General features: G+C 39.1%; 1 protein-coding gene across 6 annotated transcripts in view; it reads right to left on the bottom strand.

Moving 5' to 3' along the window:
- samd12 (sterile alpha motif domain containing 12) overlaps positions 1-19,524 on the bottom strand; it is a 110,340-nt gene that overhangs the window by 30,923 nt on the left and 59,893 nt on the right. For 2 of the 6 annotated variants that reach the window (XR_009119404.1, XR_009119405.1), the window contains exon 5: positions 5,177-5,290. The exons of 3 other annotated variants lie outside the window; for them this stretch is intronic. Coding sequence is in view for 1 of the 3 variants with exons in the window: in XM_058047660.1 (XP_057903643.1) it covers positions 17,524-17,558 (35 nt within the window). In the remaining 2 variants the exon portion in view is untranslated. Of the gene's footprint in view, positions 1-5,176; positions 5,291-11,603; positions 17,559-19,524 lie in introns of those variants that run through there. One more of the 6 variants, XM_058047660.1, reaches the window with a different exon arrangement.

Genomic DNA, 19,524 nt, shown 5'->3' with positions numbered 1-19,524 from the left:
GAACAAATAGCAGAATACATACATTCTAATAGAGGGTGGACAATCTGAGAACACATAATTCTGAATGGTGAGTTACTCCAATGGAACCCTGTATGCATGTTCACTATCTCTCCTCTGGACATGTCCCAACCATCTCAGTCTGGCCTCTCTGACTTTATCTCCAAGGTCTCTAACATGTAATGTCCCGTTTCCTGATCCTATCCATCCTGGTCACTCCCAACAACAACCTCAGCATCCTTCTACCAATATATTCACTATCTTTCCTCTGGACATGTCCCAACCATCTCAGTCTGGCCTCTCTGACTTTATCTCCAAGGTCTCTAACATGCAATGTCTCGTTCCTGATCCTATCCATCCTGGTCACTCCCAACGACAACCTCAGCATCCTTCTACCAATATATTCACCATTTCTCCTCTGGACATGTCCCAACCATCTCAGTCTTGCCTTTCTGACTTAATCTCCAAGGCCTTAACATGTAATGTCTCGTTCCTGATCCTATCCATCCTGGTCACTGCCAATCAGAACCTCAGCATTTTTCTACCAATATATTCAGTATCTCAGTTTGGCCTCTCTGACTTTATCTCCAAGGCCTCTAACATGTAATGTCCCTGTGATGTACTCCTTCTTGATCCTATCCATCCTGGTCACTCCCAATGACACTTTTGTCCACCTGTTCCATCCTGCCTGCACATGCTTCTTCACCTCCATTTCACAATCTCCATTGTTCTGAACTGTTGACCCCAAGTTCTTAAAATTCTCCACCTTCTGTATCGCTTCTCCTGTAACCTCACTCTTCCACTTGGGTCCCTCTTATATACTCTCATATACTAAAATAAAAAAAAAAAATTAAACTATATTAGGAAAGTAGGAAGTGAACAAATGTAACAGTTACTGATTGTAAAAGTACCAGATGGAGGGGTAGGATTTAATAAGCTTTGCTTCTTCCTACTCCTTTTGGACATGTGGAACTGTGAACTGATTATGTGATGCATTCAATTGTAATCTGATGCATGTTCAAATGAAATTAAAAGTCTATGTGTAAAAAAACAACAATAAACTATACATGTACTGGTTCTCTTTACAATTTAGGGTTCTTCTGGTCTGGAACCATTTTCCTGATTGAGTCCGGTGGGCAGACACCAACTCTAGTCAAGAACAGATTTAAAAACAAGCTTTTAAATGAAGCTTGTAGTCAAAGCTGACACTGCCATAGGCTTAGGCCGCTGGGGGGAATCTCACTTAATACCAGACTTGCCTGTTCTCTATCTATTTGCTATGTTGTACTGAAAAGTTAGCGATACAGTGGATCAGTGTGTCATACTCAGTGTCTTTTTGTGAATATGCAGAAAAAATTCACCTGTTGTGAATCGCTTAACCCTTTTGCTAGCTTAACGTCTCTCACGCTACACTGTCTCACTATCTCAACCCAATTGACTGCAATTATAATACGCGGCTGACATGTTTTGTTATCCTCTCAAGTCAACGAAAAAGACCCGCCGACCTATCACTTATTAATTAGCTTCCAAACCATTTCCCTTGTTCCGTACGGCGATGTGAAATTTCGACATGCCAAGGTCACATGGCACCAAGCGGGCAGCAACATGCTGATGAGGTTCTTCCTAATAACCTTCCTCTGGCTTTCCACCATTAATGAGCAGCAGCAGGACTCTGCTTAGCATGCAGTCAACACCTGTCATGCCTCCAGTCATATTTCGTTCCATCTCCGTCGTCAGCATCGCTAACGGAGACCGGCGTAGGGTTGATGATGGGGTTCTTTGTATTCTGATAATCCTCTGCGTACAGTTGCTGAGGGTAATGAGGGTTAACGAGAGCTTCACTTACTTTGAGACGCCAGAGGCAAAAAGTACAGTTTGTGTTATATTCAATTCCCTCCATGGACCTGCTCGTTTAATGTGATGTAATCACTCATTTTAGGTTCCGTCGATATGATCCATATGTATTGTATTTTTGATTTTGCAAGCTGCACTGCAGGTATGAAACGCTCACTTCCAATCCAATAATTGGATGCAGATGCAGATATGTATCCAATAGTGATACATATCACTATATTGACAGTTAGTATGGTACCGATTATCTCATTGTATGGTCATATCACCTTGTACTTTGGTACGTGACAAAAAAAAAAACTTAAACTTTATTAGGAAAGCAGGAAGTGAACAAATGTAACAGTTACTGATTGTAAAAGTACCAGATGGAGGGGTAGGATTTAATAAGCTTTGCTTCTTCCTACTCCTTTTGGACATGTGGAACTGTGAACTGAATATGTGATGCATTCAATTGTCATCTGATGCATGTTCAAATGAAATACAACCATTACCATAATTGTATGAATTGCTAAAAAGATAAATACTATTCATCACTGCAGATAATTGGAACCTAATATAGCATAAATTGATTTCATACAATTGTTGGGTTGCAATCATGTGACAAATAACGTAATATGTAATACTACCAAGTTAAAATGGAGCCAAGGTGAGAAACTACTGGTCGCCGATCAGAGGTAATGCAACCAGAAATCGAATGCCACCTGTAAATTGGTCAAAGTACTGACTGTGTTCTAGCAGTATTCTTAATAATACTACGGTGTTCCAACGATATATGATCAAATGTGCAAGAATGAGTGGGAAAGTGGTTTTGGGTTCCAGTTTTCTCCCAAATTCATTCATTCATTCATTTTGCTGGAGCCTATCCCAGCAGTTTTCAGGCAAGAGGCGGGGTACAACCTGGACTGGTCGCCAGCCAATCACAGGGCACATATAGACAAACAACCATTCATACTCACATTCATACCTATGGACAATTTGGAGTCGCTAATTAACCTAGCATGTTTTTGGAATGTGGGAGGAAACCGGAGAAAACCCACGCATGCATGGGGAGAACATAACAGGCCGAGGGTGGGATTGAACCCTGGTCTCCTAGCTGTGAGGTCTGCGCGCTAACCACTCAACCGTCGTGCAGCCCTTTCTCCCAAATTCACACCCATAATAAAGAGTAATGTCTCCCTTTCCGAAATGGTTTGACTACCGAAATGACCTTCTATACATCTTGTACTGATCTCAGAGGGAGACTCTCAATCCTGCATCTTCTCAATAAGTCAGACTCAATACATTTTTTGGTAAAACCAAGATTCGGACTGGGCACAACAACACTTCTCTTGAAAATAACAGGGGAACTTTGCTCTCTATCTTTGTCACCGAGTATTGTAATTGTGTGAAGTGACAACGGCAGGACCACGGCATCTCTGTTTGGATATTGCCTGTTCGGATTTCCCCTGGGCTCTCTCGGAGTGTCTCACAAAAAGTCTGTCCAGTCCACACACTATCCCAATTGCAGTGTGAAGGACAACGACTACTACAACCATAGTACACCATGTTTGTAGGTAGAATGCAGATACAGATCCTTGGAAAACAACTGATTTGTCATGATTCAGACACTGATAGTTGTAAATAAACCGAGGTTAAGGTGACTGTGTTATGAGGCTGGATCACATCATCTGCAAATAGTTGAGATGATATTCTAAGGACCTACAAATTCTAGCCATAAAAGTAATAACCAGACCATGAAAGTAATAACCAGAACATCCTTGGCGTTCACCATGAAGTTAGTCAGTTACTGCTCCGATTGTACAAGGACCACATTGTGCCATAAACCCAGCGAGGGATGCCGTTGAATGCCTTTTCCAAGTCCATAAAGCAGATGTGGACCTTTTGGATAAACTCCCATAGACTCTCAAATACCCCTGGTACCCTGGTACAGTTTTCCACGACTAGGACATGAACCAGATAGTCAGTCATACGTTTCTCTACGGTGGGCGAGTGGTTAGCACGCAGGCCGCACAGATAGGAGACCCGAGTTCAATTCCACCCTTGGCTGTCTCTATGTGGAGTTTGCATGTTCTCCCCCCGGGTTTTCTTCTTCCTCCCACATTCCAAAAACATGCTAGGTTAATTGGCGACTCCAAATTGTCCATAGGTATGAATGTGAGTGTGAATGGTTGTTTGTCTATATGTGCCCTGTGATTGGCTGGACCGGCTGCAAGAGTGGTTGGCATATAGGCCACACAGCTAGTTCAATTCCACCCTCAGCCATCTCTGTGTGGAGTTTGCATGTTCTCCCCGTGTATGCGTGGGTTTTCTCCGGGTACTCCGGTTTCCTCCCACATTCCAAAAACATGCTAGGTTCGAACGACATATGATCAAATGTGCAAAAAGAATGAATGGGAAAGTGGTTTTGGGTTCCAGTTTTCTCCCAAATTCATTCATTCATTCATTTTCTACCGCTTTTCCTCACGAGGGTCGCGGGGGGTGCTGGAGCCTATCCCAGCTGTCTTCGAGCGAGAGGCGGGGTACACCCTGGACTGGTGGCCAGCCAATCACAGGGCACATATAGACAAACAACCATTCACACTCACATTCATACCTATGGTAATGGTAATGGTTTTATTTCATTTGAACATGCATCAGATTACAATTGAATGCATCACATAATCAGTTCACAGTTCCACATGTCCAAAAGGAGTAGGAAGAAGCAAAGCTTATTAAATCCTACCCCTCCATCTGGTACTTTTACAATCAGTAACTGTTACATTTGTTCACTTCCTGCTTTCCATAATACAGTTTAAATACCTATATACCTAATACCTATGGACAATTTGGAGTCGCCAATTAACCAAGCATGTTTTTGTGAATGTGGGTGGAAACCGGAAACCACATTCCAAAAACACATGATCCAATTTCCTCAAACACACCATCCAGTCACCCCTGAAAAGGGGTACCAAAATGCCTACCACCCCTACCACGTGTCAACCAGGACAGTCCCACAGCATCCAGAGCACGAACATGCAAATGGATGCTCATTATAACTGCAGTCTCTTTGTATTTTTAACCGAGAAATCAATCAGTAAAATATTAATTTCACTTTCATCATCACGTACTTGTTCTCCGCCTGCTTTCCACTGTCCTACATGTATTCAAGTGATAATACATCCTTCACAGAGGTACCATCATTAGCTACTATACTTTTTGCAAATCTACGAGGCCGTGTAAAAGCAGGGCAATAATCATATCCCATCTCGCTGCAGTCATTAGAAAAGCATTAACACTGACACCGCACATTTTCATTCCGAATAACAATAACCCTTCATATAACGCTCACCTTTTAATAACCTGGCAAATTAGGACTGCGAGAATCATAACCAGCTCCTCGGTCCAATTCCTTAATTACACCAGTCTTGCTTTTCCATCATCTGTTAGACACCGCCACCTCCCCCTAGAGGACGAACGACGACGCAGGAGAGAGGGGGAAAAAAAAAAAAATGAAGTCAACGACGAGATGGGATTCAGCTGGTGCGTTTGAGGTGGCCTAGAATAGCAGCGGTGATGTAAAACATAGTGGCATGCAGGGACGCTGTTTGTCAGATGTGTGTCGTTAAATTTCACTATTCCCATAAATAAATTCACAGCCAACTGTCAGCCACGTCCGCTTCATGAGGAATTCTCCAAAGAATGGAGATGTAGTATGAAAATGTGCTGTGCCCATGGAGAATATTAGGGAAAAAGATCTCTCACTTTTACCAGAAATATACAATAATATATTGTTGGACTAATAAATAATAGTTATTATGCATGAATTGAGCCATTAAGAGACACAAAGTGGAATTCCTCACTTATAAATCAATATTGTCCTAGTAAGAGCATAAAAAAAACGGTTTACGACTTTGTAAATTCATTTATTTACATTTTTAGAGTCCTGTAGACATGAAGTAACACCCCTATAGTCACTTTTACATAATTTTACATAGTATGAAGAAATAATATATATTTAAGCCATAAATAACACAAAATATAAACTCACACATATCAATGTAACATGCATGGGTTTTCTCCGGGTACTCCGGTTTCCTCCCACATTCCAAAAACATGCTAGGTTAATTGTCGACTTTAAATTGTCCATAGGTATGAATGTATGAATGCTGAATAAACTTACAGTTGATTATTATTATTAGAATGTTAGGTATTTTTATTTTACAAAGAAGACACCATTAAGCCATAAATACGTCCTACACAAACCAAAACGTACTCAAACCAAAACATGTTGGCATTATAACCAAAATTGATGAATGGAAGGGGATAAATTAACATTTAATGTCACTTTTACCTTTATTTATGACTTGAGGACACCACCTTTGTGTTTTGCTATGAGAATTTTCGGGCGAGAGGCGGGGTACACCCTGGACTGGTGGCCAGCCAATCACAGGGCACATATAGACAAACAACCATTCACACTCACATTCATACCTATGGACAATTTGGAGTCGGCAGTTAACCTAGCATGTTTTTGGAATGTGGGAGGAAACCGGAGTACCCGGAGAAAACCCACGCATGCACAGGGAGAACCGTGTGGCCCTACGTTTCCAAAAATGTAATAATTTAGTTTTGCTTGTTTCTCTTTTTACAACATATATTAGTAGGGATATGTGAGTGTGAATGGTTGTTTGTCTATATGTTCCCTGTGATTGGCTGGCGACCAGTCCAGGGTGTACCCCGCCTCTCTCGCTGGGATAGGCTCCAGCATCCCCCGCGACCCTCGTGAGGAAAAAGCGGTAGAAAATGAATGAATGAATGAATGAATTAGTAGGGATGTACGATATGATGAAACCGAAATGCCGATATATATTCATTTAATGCCGATATTTTTATGCTGATATTGGGCCGATATTTATCGGACATCCCAAATTTGTAGTTTTTATATTTTAACCCTATGCTACTAAAATAACATTATCTTTCCTTATATTACAAATTTATTTGGAGAAAACCTACGCATGCGCGGGGAAAACATGCAAACTCCACACAGGGTGGAATTGAACCTTTGGTCTCCACTCTACCACTGTGCACCCCAATCCATTAATATATTACTACTAAAGAAATTAATTTTACTAAGGAGATGCTAAAGTTAAGCAATCTGGAAGTCAACCAGCATCAAAAAACAGTTTGACTTTGAATGTTGCACTTGGCTATATATTTAAATCCAAAAACAAAACCTGCCTCCATAAACTATTTCCATGTGACAATAAAAGCAATGATGTAAGAAAAACTCTTTGACTTGGACTCCTTTGATAATGACATGTGTTCCTGTTCCAAAATGTCTAGAATGATCATATCCTAAGAGAGAGAGATCAGGATAAACAACGGTCCACATTATGCTCGTCAAAGTCAAAGGCACTCAAAAGGTGAACTTCATCCAACTCTGTGTGGTAATTGGCCAATAAAACAAAAAACCTTGCGAATGTTTTCCGGGCCTGGGGGGACAATTATATAAATGAAAAAAAAGAGCGTGTGCCAATCTAATCTAACCGATGATATGATGTGTCCATAATGAAGACTAATATATCGCTCATAAAGAGTTGGGGGTTGGATTCATTGTCACGTGTGTATCACCGTGCTGATGTGCCAGGGCAGTGCAGAGCATGGCTTATTTGCATCATTTAATACCCATTTTATTTTTTACTGATGGCACTTAAACACACCAACATGCCATAATTCAAGATTATGTCGCCTAAAGCTGTAACCAGCACAATAAGAAAAAAAAAAAAGGTACGAGGAGGCGGGTGTATGGACTTGTATGTGGTGTACATTCATTTTACGCCCAAATGCCTTTAGTAGTGGTGAAACTAATGAGAGTAGAATGAGTGTTGGAGATACAGTCGTCCCTCGTTTATCATGGTTAATGGAAACCTATTATTCTTTTTCCACTTTTCTGACCTATAAATGTAGTTAGAATGTCGTATTCTCGTGTTAAAGTTTCAGATAATGAGGTTTTTTGCATTTGGAAGTGAGCCCTGAAAGAAGTTTGGGATGGATGAAAACGGTCGGTTTCAGAAGGCGTGGTAAAACTGTTCCTTTGTGATGTCACAGAGGAGATGACTTCCTTATATGGGCGTGGTTCCTCGCCAGATAAACTCTCTGCCCTCCCACAAGGTCTGATTCCATCTACTTCCGGATTGGATTTGATATCCAACACATACTGACTGTATATTAAAAATTGACATTTTAAAAGATTCATTAAACAGATAGCTAGATTAATTAAAATAAATAATTATATTAATAATAATAATAATATAAATAGATATGAACAGATTTAAATAAATAGATGTCATCTATTTATTTAAATAGATGACATCAAATATGAACAACAATGTACAGCGTAAACAGTAAATTGCACAAATAATTTAAATAATTTTGAATACATAATAATAAAGTTAAATAATAAAGTTAAGTAGTGTGATGGCCAGGGGGAAGTAGCTGTCTCAGTTTTCACTGGAAGCACGAACTCCGAAGAAATACAGTTGAATAGGTGCAGATTCTGGAAATGGTTATTGTGTGTAGCTGCTCTATAGGAGTCCACAACTCAATACAAAAGGGCCAAAAAATTTGCATAATAGATCCCCATTAATTAAACTGAATACCGTATTTTCTGTACTATAAGTCGCTCAGGAGTATAAGTCGCACAAGGCCAAAAATGCATAATCAGGTAGAAAAAAACATACATAAGTCGCACTGGAGTATAAGTCACATTTTTTGCGGGTAATTTATTTTACAAACTACTTGACCAAGGCAAGTTCTAACATTAATAAAAGAATAGAGAACAGGCTGAATAGGTGTAAGATATGCTAACACAATGGTTATTCAGCTACACAAAAAATAAACATGAACAGAGAAGGTGACCAGTGTTTATATAACATAAACAGTTTTTTCATTTATAAGTCGCTCTGGAGTATAAATCGCAGGAACGGCCAACCTATGCAAAAAAAGTGTGACTTATAGTCCGGAAAATACAGTAAATGACAAATAACAGGAGAATATAGCCGATTTTGTATGCTAACCAAAATGTAATTTTTGTATGTAAACCAAAAAAAAGACGCTAACTGTGGCGTATGCTAACCGAGGTTCCAGGAAACACGGTACATATACCGCCTTCTCCCCCAAATTTTGTATCAACAATTGCAAAAAAATGCATCAATTAGTTCTGGCAAACTGGTTCGATAGTTGATAAGTCACAGGAAAAGCCAACCTATGAAAAAAAGTGCGACTTATAGTCCGGAAAATACGTTATTTTCATAGCATTAAAAAAAACTATATTTAAATTAGAGCACGGTATACATGAAATAACACCCCTATAGTCACTTTTATATTAATATTACCTAATATAGTAAACATAATAAGCAGTAAGCATTAGGAAAGTTCCTTGTTATCCTTGTTGATTGCACAGCTTAAAAAAAAAAGACCAAAGTAAGCTTAGCTAGTCAGTTTTTCTATCGCCATCGACAAAACTGTTTGCGTTTTGTCAGGGGTCAAGAGCGGTTTGCTTTGTTTTATCAAGGTTAGAAACACCAACAGTGTTTCCGCCCCTTAATCTGCTGTTTCAACCGTTTCAATTACAAAAGAGCGTTTGTGTACACGGCAATGAGCAAATGACAGGAGCGGCTATGTCCACAAAAGCTTTGCTGGTGGCCCAATTGACAGTGCTGATATGTAAATATGGATGTGTTGATGTGGTATGTTGTGTTTCTTATGATAACAGATGGATGGCATAACTTGGTAGAGTTTGGACATGTGTAACTTGTTTTTTTTTTCCCCTTCTATCTTGCCTTGAAGAGCTTCCAAGTTTGCAGTGCAAGTGAAACAAAGTATATTGATAAAAAGCCTTTCTGCAAAAAGCGCACGTGGAAACATGTTTTATATTCACCATCACCATGGAAACAGTACTTGGTTCGAGAGAAAGAGGAGTAACTATGACGATGGAAATGGATGCCTTTGCTTTCTGAGGTCATAACTTCAAATGTAGTTATTATTTTTTCTGTATGTTTCACGATGTTTTGGGATTAAATCTGTGTTCTTGTTTTCATTTCAGATGGATTATTATTATTATTATTATTATTATTAATAATAATAATAATAATAATAATAATAATAATAATAATAATAATAATAATAATAATAATAATAATAATAATAATAATAATAATAATAATAATAATAATAATAATAATAATAATAATAATAATAATATTATTATTATTATCATTGGAAGGCATTTCTCCAAGTTTCCTGATTTCGGTGTAGAAAATCTGCCATGTCTACATAATCCACATTTTCTAAAAAAAGACCTTCTAAATACAAGTTTTAACATTTTTAGAGCCCTTTCCACATGAAATAGCATCCCTACAGTCCCCTTTAAACTCGGATTACCCAATATAGTAGACGTAATCACAGAAAAATAAAATGTGATATAGACTCACACAGGCTACAGAGTGTGCGAGTGGTTAGTGCGCAGGCCACACAGCTAGGAGACCTGGGTTCGATTCCCGCTGCAAGGTTTTTCTTGGGGTACACCGGTTTCCACCCACATTCCAAAATCATGCTAGGTTAATTGGCGACTCCAAATTGTCCATAGGTACGAATGTGAGTGTGAATGGTTGTTTGTCTACATGTGCCCTGTGATTGGCTGAAGACAGCTGGGATAGGCTCCAGCAGTCATGAGGATAAGTGGTAGAAAATGAATGAATTAATTAACCAGGACCAGCTATGACCAATTATGAAAAATGTGTGAATTATAGTCCATAAAATACGGCATAATTGTCTCTACCCACTTTTCAATGCTTTCAATTTTGCGGCTTCACTCTATTAATTAATAAATCATGCCTATTATGCATATTTAAGCAAAAGGTGTGTAGTTTTTTTGTCTAAATTAAGAATTTTCAACAATAAAAGTGTCTAAATTAACTGAACCTTAAGGCGCTGAACAGGCACATTCAAAGACGATATGTAGTACGCTACACTGATCACTTGGTGGCAGTAATGTTACTGTGACTTAATCAACAGGTTTTTATTGCAGGATTGAATTATGCCATTTTTGAACCCCTGCCTTCACTAATTTGAAAGCGATTTAAATCAGTAATTTCAAAAGGTGACTATAGGGGTGTTATTCCATATCTCGAGGACTCTAATAATGTTAAAAACCTTATTTAGAAGGTGGTACATGTGGTTTTTTTTGCCTTAACTAGATAGCATATCTAAGGACCATTTTTAACAATTGGTAGTTGTTGAAAAACAAAACAACACAGTTTCTGTCAACTAAAACAAATTAATTCAGAAAAAAATATCTCAAAGGCAACTAAGAAAAGTGCACCTCTATATAACATAAGTGTCTGAGCCCTGTCTACTAATTGGTACTCGTTAACAGAACGATGCACACTGATATCTCATTTGCCAAATGGAGCACATACACAAGCAGCCATTAACCTACCTACTAACTGACACACATATAACTTGACATTTGGACACACGTAGATATGTAGATATGACACACGCAGCTCAAGAAATATAAGAGTGTCACACCAATAAACTGGTTCTGTTCAAATCAAACTAATCAGCATTTGGACGGTCCAAGCATGTAAACTGAGAATTATCATTTTGTAATGAATTAATTTTGGATGCAGCACCGGTCTATATTAATTTATGCAAATGCGGTGCCAGTGAATTTATGAATTGTGTCCAACTGGAGTGTTGTCCTCAACCTGTTCATATCGAAAGAACTATGAAATAACTCATGTTGTGATTTGCTGCTATTAAAATAAAGTCACATCAGAGCAAGCACAATTCAGTAGTTAACTTGCTGATTTTTGGTCTAAATTTAGCATTTTTGCTGGCGTGCTGGCATACCTGGAGAAAACCCACGCATGCACGGGGGAGAACATGCAAACTCCACACAGACATGGCTAACGGTGGAATCGAACTTAGGTCTCCTAGCTGTGTGGCCTGCGCGCTAACCACTCTTCCACTGTACAGTTAAGTTAAATTAAGTTAAATACTGACTGACATGAACCAAGGAGTGAAATTACCATTCAGTAATATGGAATGAGATCGTGAGTTCGGTGAACTTGCTTACCTATAACTTCCTTATTGGACTCCCTGCCTTGTTGTGTTAATTTAGTCCATTGAATTATCTAATATTATGTAACTGTAGTGCACTTTCTCATCATATTCACGCAAGCTAGTGGTCTTATTTGTTTAGGTTAAGTTAAGTTAAATACTGACTGACATGAACCAAGGAGTGAACATTACCATTCAGTGATATGGAATGAGATTGTGAGTTCGGTGAACTTGCTTACCTATAACTTTCTTATTGGACTCTCTGCCTTGTTATGTTAATTTAGTCCATTGAACTATCTAATATTATGTAACTGTAGTGCACTTTCTCATCATATTCACGCAAGCTGGTGGTCTTATTTGTTTGCGTGCGCCTTAAATTGCAGAGCTCGAATCTTGACTATGATAAAATCAGTAGTGACCAGTGAGTGTCTCTTCATTACCACTGATAGCCGTGTTGGCATTTCTCCCCACAGTGTGAGCTTCGCTGTTAATGTCAGGACAGATTTATGAAGAGTAATTCTGCAAGTGAAAGTGCAGTAAACCAATTTCCCCATGAGTGATCACACACCTCGCACTTGCCTCACTGATATACACCATCATTAATACACACTTCCATTTAGCATTGGCACGCTTCCCCGGCAAAAAAAAAGCACACGACAAGAAGTGCATTAGTTGTAAACTTCATTATTTTCAGTTTTGTTCCAAGTGTGCATCGAGACTAGGGGGTTGTAAACGTTATGTCAATGATTGAGCCAGTGGTAGCAAACATGTAGGCATCCCTCATTAGCTGCATCGGCCATAGTGGCTGCGGGCAGAGAGGTGCTGTTGCAAGGCCAAGCCATCCTGGGGTCAGACTGGAAGGATAATCAAAAGCTATAATGACACAAGGAATGTGCCTGAAGCACAGCCAAAGGATGGCTGGTCAGTATCATAGGTCGGATATGGAGGACATACAGTTACAGACATTGAAAGAAAAATGAAGAAAAAATGGAGCATAGAGTTGGCAATGCAAAACAAGACATGGTAAAAATAAACAAGCAGATAAAGTAATCGAAATAGGTAGGAAAAAAAAATCATAACAGCATGGGAATGATAAAATGAGCTTAGTTGCTGTGTGAATACAAAAAAAAAAAATGTGGAACACAAGAAAGATCTTTCAACACAATCTCCAGCAACGCCCATACATGTCTTCCGACTTTTCACGGAAATTCACTTAACATGGTCAGGTATGGGACAAATTAACCATGATGAAAGAGGGATTACTTACTTTAAATGTGTTTAAGTGTGAGCTATATTTAGGGCCTAAACCTGGATTTTTCTGCAAGGGAACAATGGAAATAGCGGAATTGAATCTAATAATTCAAAAACCGTTGATCCCAAATTAGAGGCCAATGTCAAGGTAGCAGGAGGGTCTGGAGGCCATGCTCTAGGCACATAATCCATACGCTATGAGTTCCTAAAAAAAAAAAAAAAACGACCTAATTTTCGTTTTTCGTAAGATGTCTTGATTATCGTCCGGTTAAACAAGCATTCATGTTTTGGTGACTTAGTTGCTGCCATGAATGGATTGTGGTTATTTTAGTGTTGGGACACTAGAGACAGATTATGTGCAGAAAATCATTCTGCTATACTTTGGTGACTTAGTCGCTGTGATGAATGGATTGTGGTTCTTTTAGGGTTGGGACACAATAGACAGATTATGTGCAGAAAATCCTTCTACTATACTTTGTTGACTTGGTCACTGTGATGAATGGACTGTGTTTTTTTTTTAGGGTTGGGACACTATAGACAGATTCTAGACAGAAAATCCTTCTACCACACTTTGTTGACTTGGTCGCTGTGATGAATGGATAATGGTTCTTTTCGTTTTGGGACACTAGAGACAGATTATGTCCAGAAAATCCTTCTACCTTACTTTGGTGACTTAGTCGCTGTGATGAATGGATAGTGGTTCTTTTAGGGTTGGGAAACTAGAGACAGATTATGGCCAGCAAATCCTTGTACCATGCTTTGGTGACTTACTCGCTGTGATGAATGGATAGTGGTTCTTTTAAGGTTGGGACACTATAGACATATTCTGGACAGAAAATCCTTCTACCTAATTTTCTCTGCCTGTCTGACAGTAATTACATACATTTATTTTGTGCTGTGGATTCCAAACACATTTCATTTATAATTAATCCTCTTTAAAACTATAAATCTCAGAAAGTGGAGTAGACCAGGTATATGGGGAATAACGTTCTCACAGGGTATATCATGGGTCTTTGAATAATTTAGTTCATGTGTGTTTATTAATAACAGGTAAGAACAATCCCCGAGCATTTGAAAATCATGATACACAACAGACCAAATGCAACGGAATACTAATGGAAGGTACTCACAGATGATGTGATGTTTGTTCCACATTCTGACAGGTCTATTCTCCATCGGGGACAAGTACGTGAAATGAGGGACAATTTGTGCCCATTGCTGAATAACATGAACAACTGTGGCCGAGCATTGATTTTTGGCTAATTAAACAGAAAAGAAGAACGAGGCAGTCTGACATTTAGAGAGGGAAGCAAACATGCACTATAAGACAAATGGTAAACAAATCACATTCGATACAGTGGGAAGCCACTTTTTCAGGACTTTTTACGACTGGGGAAACCTCGTTTTTGGTACGATGTCTTGATTATCGTCCAGCTAAACAAGCATCCATGCTTTGGTGACTTAGTCGCTGTGATGAATGGATAGATGTTCTTTTAGGGTTGGGACACTATAGACAGATTCTGTCCAGAAAATCCTTGTACCATGCTTTGGTGACTTAGTCACTGTGATGAATAGTGTTTCTTTTAGGGTTGGGACACTATAGGCAGATTATGGCCAGCAAATCCTTGTACCATGCTTTGGTGACTCAGTCGCTGTGATGAATGGATAGTGGTTCTTTTAGGGTTGGGACACTATAGACAGATTATGGCCAGCAAATCCTTGTATCATGCTTTGGTGACTTAGTCGCTGTGATGAATGGATAGTGGTTCTTTTAGGGTTGGGACACTATAGACAGATTATGGCCAGCAAATCCTTGTATCATGCTTTGGTGACTTAGTCACTGTGATGAATGGATTGTGGTTCTTTTAGGCTTGGGGCACTATAGACAGATTCTGGCCAGAAAATCCTTGTACAATGCTTTGGTTACCTAGTTGTTGTGATTAATGGATATTGGTTCTTTCAGTGTTGGGACACCATAGACAGATTCTGGCCAGAAAATCATTGTACCATGCTTTGGTGACTTAGTTGCTGTGATGACTGGATAATGTTTCTTTTAGGCTTGGGACACTATAGACAGATTCTGGACAGAAAATCCTTTCATCATCTTTATAATCTGTGTGTGTGTGTGGTTTATTTGTTCATAGAACACAGAAAGAAGGATGAACAACTCAGTATCTATTTCCTTTCCTCTCTTTCAAGTGCACTGCAGATGTTGGGCTTGGGCTGAAAAAGTTTGTCGACAAGAGGGTAGCATGTCATAACAAGCTTTGTGTTGACTTGTGTTTGACAGTACAGTACAGTACAGTACAACAGGATGTTACCAATAACTTCCCCATGGTATGCCATCTCTCTGGTAATAACATTTCCAAGCCAAAGCCATTAACAGTTCCCCATCAATCATGTCTGGCCTTAAAGTGACAAATGTTAAAATAATAAAGGATGATCAGGTGCGCTGCTGTGGTTTTGCCGCCATAAATCATCAATAGAGAAGCCATGATCCCAAACAGGTGAAATACATCATATCCTTTTTATGTACCTTGTCATTGAACAACTTTTCTCTCAACGTGTCCTTGGCTGCTTTTGTTTTGTATTTTTTTTGTTTCTCCTCATTGTGTTTCTATGGTGAAGACTCATAAAGTCCAATATTCTTTCATTGCTCGTGTCTCAGTTAGCAACGACTCCAGGTGTTGGATTAGCAGACCACATCGTGGACGAGTGTGTAGGAAATAGGATGAACGGGATATTGAATAATGTTATGAATACTGATAAACCAGTGTGCAAAGCCCTCAAAGCTCCCCTATAATTAAAGAAGCCATTATCTATTGTATGGACTAAATGCATTTTGAAATGTTGAAGGATGAGCGGTAATGACATATGTGAAATGAGACAGAGAGCAAACTGCTGCCATTTGCAGTGTATCTATGCATATTCATGATTCATCATCCACGGCCTCGTAAATTTGTGGATTTTTGCTCCAATTTTTTATTTCTATTTTTTCCACCAGAAATAAGCACTTTCATTCACCCGAAGTCGGTGACAATGTACATCATAAACTTACCACTATTAAAAAGCCTTGACTTTATACATGTTTATATATTTATATGTCACCGATGATGGCCAGAAAATCCTTCTACTATACTTGGTTGACTTGGTCGCTGTGATGAATGGATAATGGTTCTTTTAGTGTTGGGACACTAGAGACAGATTATGTCCAGAAAATCCTTCTACCATGCTTTGGTGACTTAGTCACTGTGATGAATGGATAGTGGTTCTTTTAAGGTTGGGACACTATAGACAGATTACGGCCAGCAAATCCTTGTACCATGCTTTGGTGACTTACTCGCTGTGATGAATGGATAGTGGTTCGTTGCTATATTTAGGGCCTAAACCTGGATTTTTCTGCAAAGGAACAATGGGAATAGCGGAATCTAATAATTCCAAAAGCGTTGATCCCAAATCAGAGGCAAGATGTCTTGATTATCGTCCAGTTAAACAAGCATCCATGTTTTGGTGACTTAGTCGCTGTGATGAATGGATAGTGGTTCTTTTAGGGTTGGGACACTAGAGACAGATTCTGGCCAGAAAATCCTTCTACCATGCCTTGGTGACTTAGTCGCTGTTATGAATGGGTTGGGACACAAGAGACATATTCTGGACAGAAAATCCTTCTACTATACTTTGTTGACTTTGTCGCTGTGATGAATGGATAATGGTTCTTTTAGTTTTGGGACACTAGAGACAGATTATGTCCAGAAAATCCTTGTACCATGCTTTGGTGACTTACTCGCTGTGATGAATGGATAGTGGTTCTTTTAAAGTTGGGACACTATAGACAGATTCTGGACAGAAAATCCTTCGACCTAAATTTCTATTTTTTCCACCAGAAATAAGCACTTTCATTCACTCGAAGTCGGTGACAATGTACATCATAAACTTACCATTGTTAAAAAGCCTTGACTTTATACGTGTTTATATATTTATACGTCACTGATAATGGTTTTCCCGTTAAGCAATTTTGTACTTGAACTTGCGGTCCTTGAATGCACAATAGTTGCTGTGAGACACATTGTACACCATGACTCTAATTTCACCTGTTCATCGATCATCTTACATCAAGGATGTCCAAACATTTTGTAAAGAGGGTCATATTCTCTAGTATGTGAGAGTTGGATTAAAAAAAAAAAAATCCAAAACTGGAGATATTTGGAAATGGTTGAGCAATTTAATGTGAAACCTAGGAAATATGAGGTTAAAAACGGATACATTCCTATGACCTTCCTTCTGGAACTTTCTCCCATCTCCATATAGCATCCTTGGAGTTCAGCCAGAGTGACTGTCGCCATCAATTGCCGGCGCTAAAAAAAAAAAAGAGTCCTGTCATTATGATATGCCAGAATTATGGAGGTCACGGTCCTCTTGGGAACATTAAGTGCAGTAGAAATATTTTTGTAGCCTTCTTGGCCAGATATGTGCCTCTGCAAAATCCTGTCTCGGAGTTCTACAGGCGGTTACTTCAAACTAATGGCTTGGGTTTTTTTTTTTTGGACGGATATGCTTTGTCAGCCTTAAGGCGGTTCGACTCCAGTTAGGCGTATCTAATACAGTAATGTACCGCCTGTTTCACACCCCAAAAGTCGTACAATTTATTCTTAGACCAAATTGGACCCAGTTTCAGCCAGGAAATGACTTTTCTGAACGTCCAAAATAATCAGTCAGGATGATTACGAACAGTGGATTCCGACATGCGCAACTGCGAGATCTGATTCCGAATTCATCATCATAATAATAATAATATTATAATAATTGTAGTTTCTGCTGTCAAACACCACCACCACACAATGCTATCGCAGTTGCCATGACAACTAACACAGCAAAAAAAGTGACATTTTTCCTCTTGCTCATTACATTTAAAGACAGTCATTCTGCAGGCATCGCCCGGGTTCTTTTATGGGATGATGACTAGTCTCGGAGCATAGAAAGTGAGCTCAGGTTATTGATCCAAGGTTTGTAAGATCATGAGCGAGTGCTCGGAAGCAGAGGGCTCTTTCCGCTCCTGTCCTGGCTCCTGGATGTCCAGGGTGGTGGTCAGGAAGGCTGGAGACGGCATCAGACTGAGTGGAACCAGTCCATGGTGCCAAGCAAATGATATAAGGCTTTTTTTAATGGTGTCTCGTTTCAGTACAGCCTGATGAATGCGGCTCTTTTCATTGAAACTGAAGCCATCAGTGCCGGTGTAGCCATCACTGGACACTCAATGAAATTCTACTTTTAAAATACCTTGGACTATGATCAAAAATGTCCAAAACTACATTAATAAATCAGTACAGTGAATACAGCCTATTGTTAGCAGGTCACATTTGTCCGCAAACTTATATTTCCAGGTCATGTGGTTGTTGTTGAGTAAACAGTCTATACCACTTCCTCACATTTAGTGACACTCAACGTGAATAACGCTTTGACCGACAACAGCACGATCGTACCGGTGCGGCTCAATGCTAACAAGTCCGCTAACGACTTTTTGGCAATACTACTACGTTAAAAAGCCATAGCATTTCAGTATGTGGAATCAAACTATGGGATGGATTGAGTAAGGACCTCAAACAATGCACAACGATGAGCCAATTCAAGAAACAATACAAGCAGTTGATGTTTGCTAAATACAAGGATGGAGAGTCTTGAACTAGTCATGATGTGCTATATATATCACTATATTGACACTTACTATGGTACACATTATGTCATTGGGTGCTCATATCACCTTGTACTTTGGTACACACAAAAAACTACAAAATTTAAAAATAAAAAAAAAAACCTTAAACTGTATTATTTTGGATAAATAAATAATAATAAAACAGTAAAAATTCAAAAAACAAAAAAAACTTATTAGGAAAGCAGGAAGTGAACAAATGTAACAGTTACTGATTGTAAAAGTACCAGATGGAGGGGTAGGATTTAATAAGCTTTGCTTCTTCCTACTCCTTTTGGACATGTGGAACTGTGAACTGATTATGGGATGCATTCAATTGTAATCTGATGTATGTTCAAATGAAATAAAACCATTACCATTACCATACATCGAAGACCAGTTCACGTATCGGTTTTGAAACCGTGACTTTTTCTGTATACAGTACCTGGAAACCGGCCCGTGGCTCGTTGAAAGTGGTGATTAATCATGACTAATTGATTAATAAAATGATTAATTGGCGACTCCAAATTGTCTATAGGTATGAATGTGAGTGTGAATGGTTGTTTGTCTATATGTGCCCTGTGATTGGTTGGCCACCAGTCCAGGGTGTACCCCGCCTCTCGCCCGAAGACAGC

Source organism: Doryrhamphus excisus, chromosome 14 (assembly GCF_030265055.1).
Source record: "Doryrhamphus excisus isolate RoL2022-K1 chromosome 14, RoL_Dexc_1.0, whole genome shotgun sequence".
NCBI classification, from domain to species: Eukaryota; Metazoa; Chordata; class Actinopteri; order Syngnathiformes; family Syngnathidae; genus Doryrhamphus; species Doryrhamphus excisus.
This window is presented reverse-complemented; position numbering and strand designations above follow the sequence as displayed.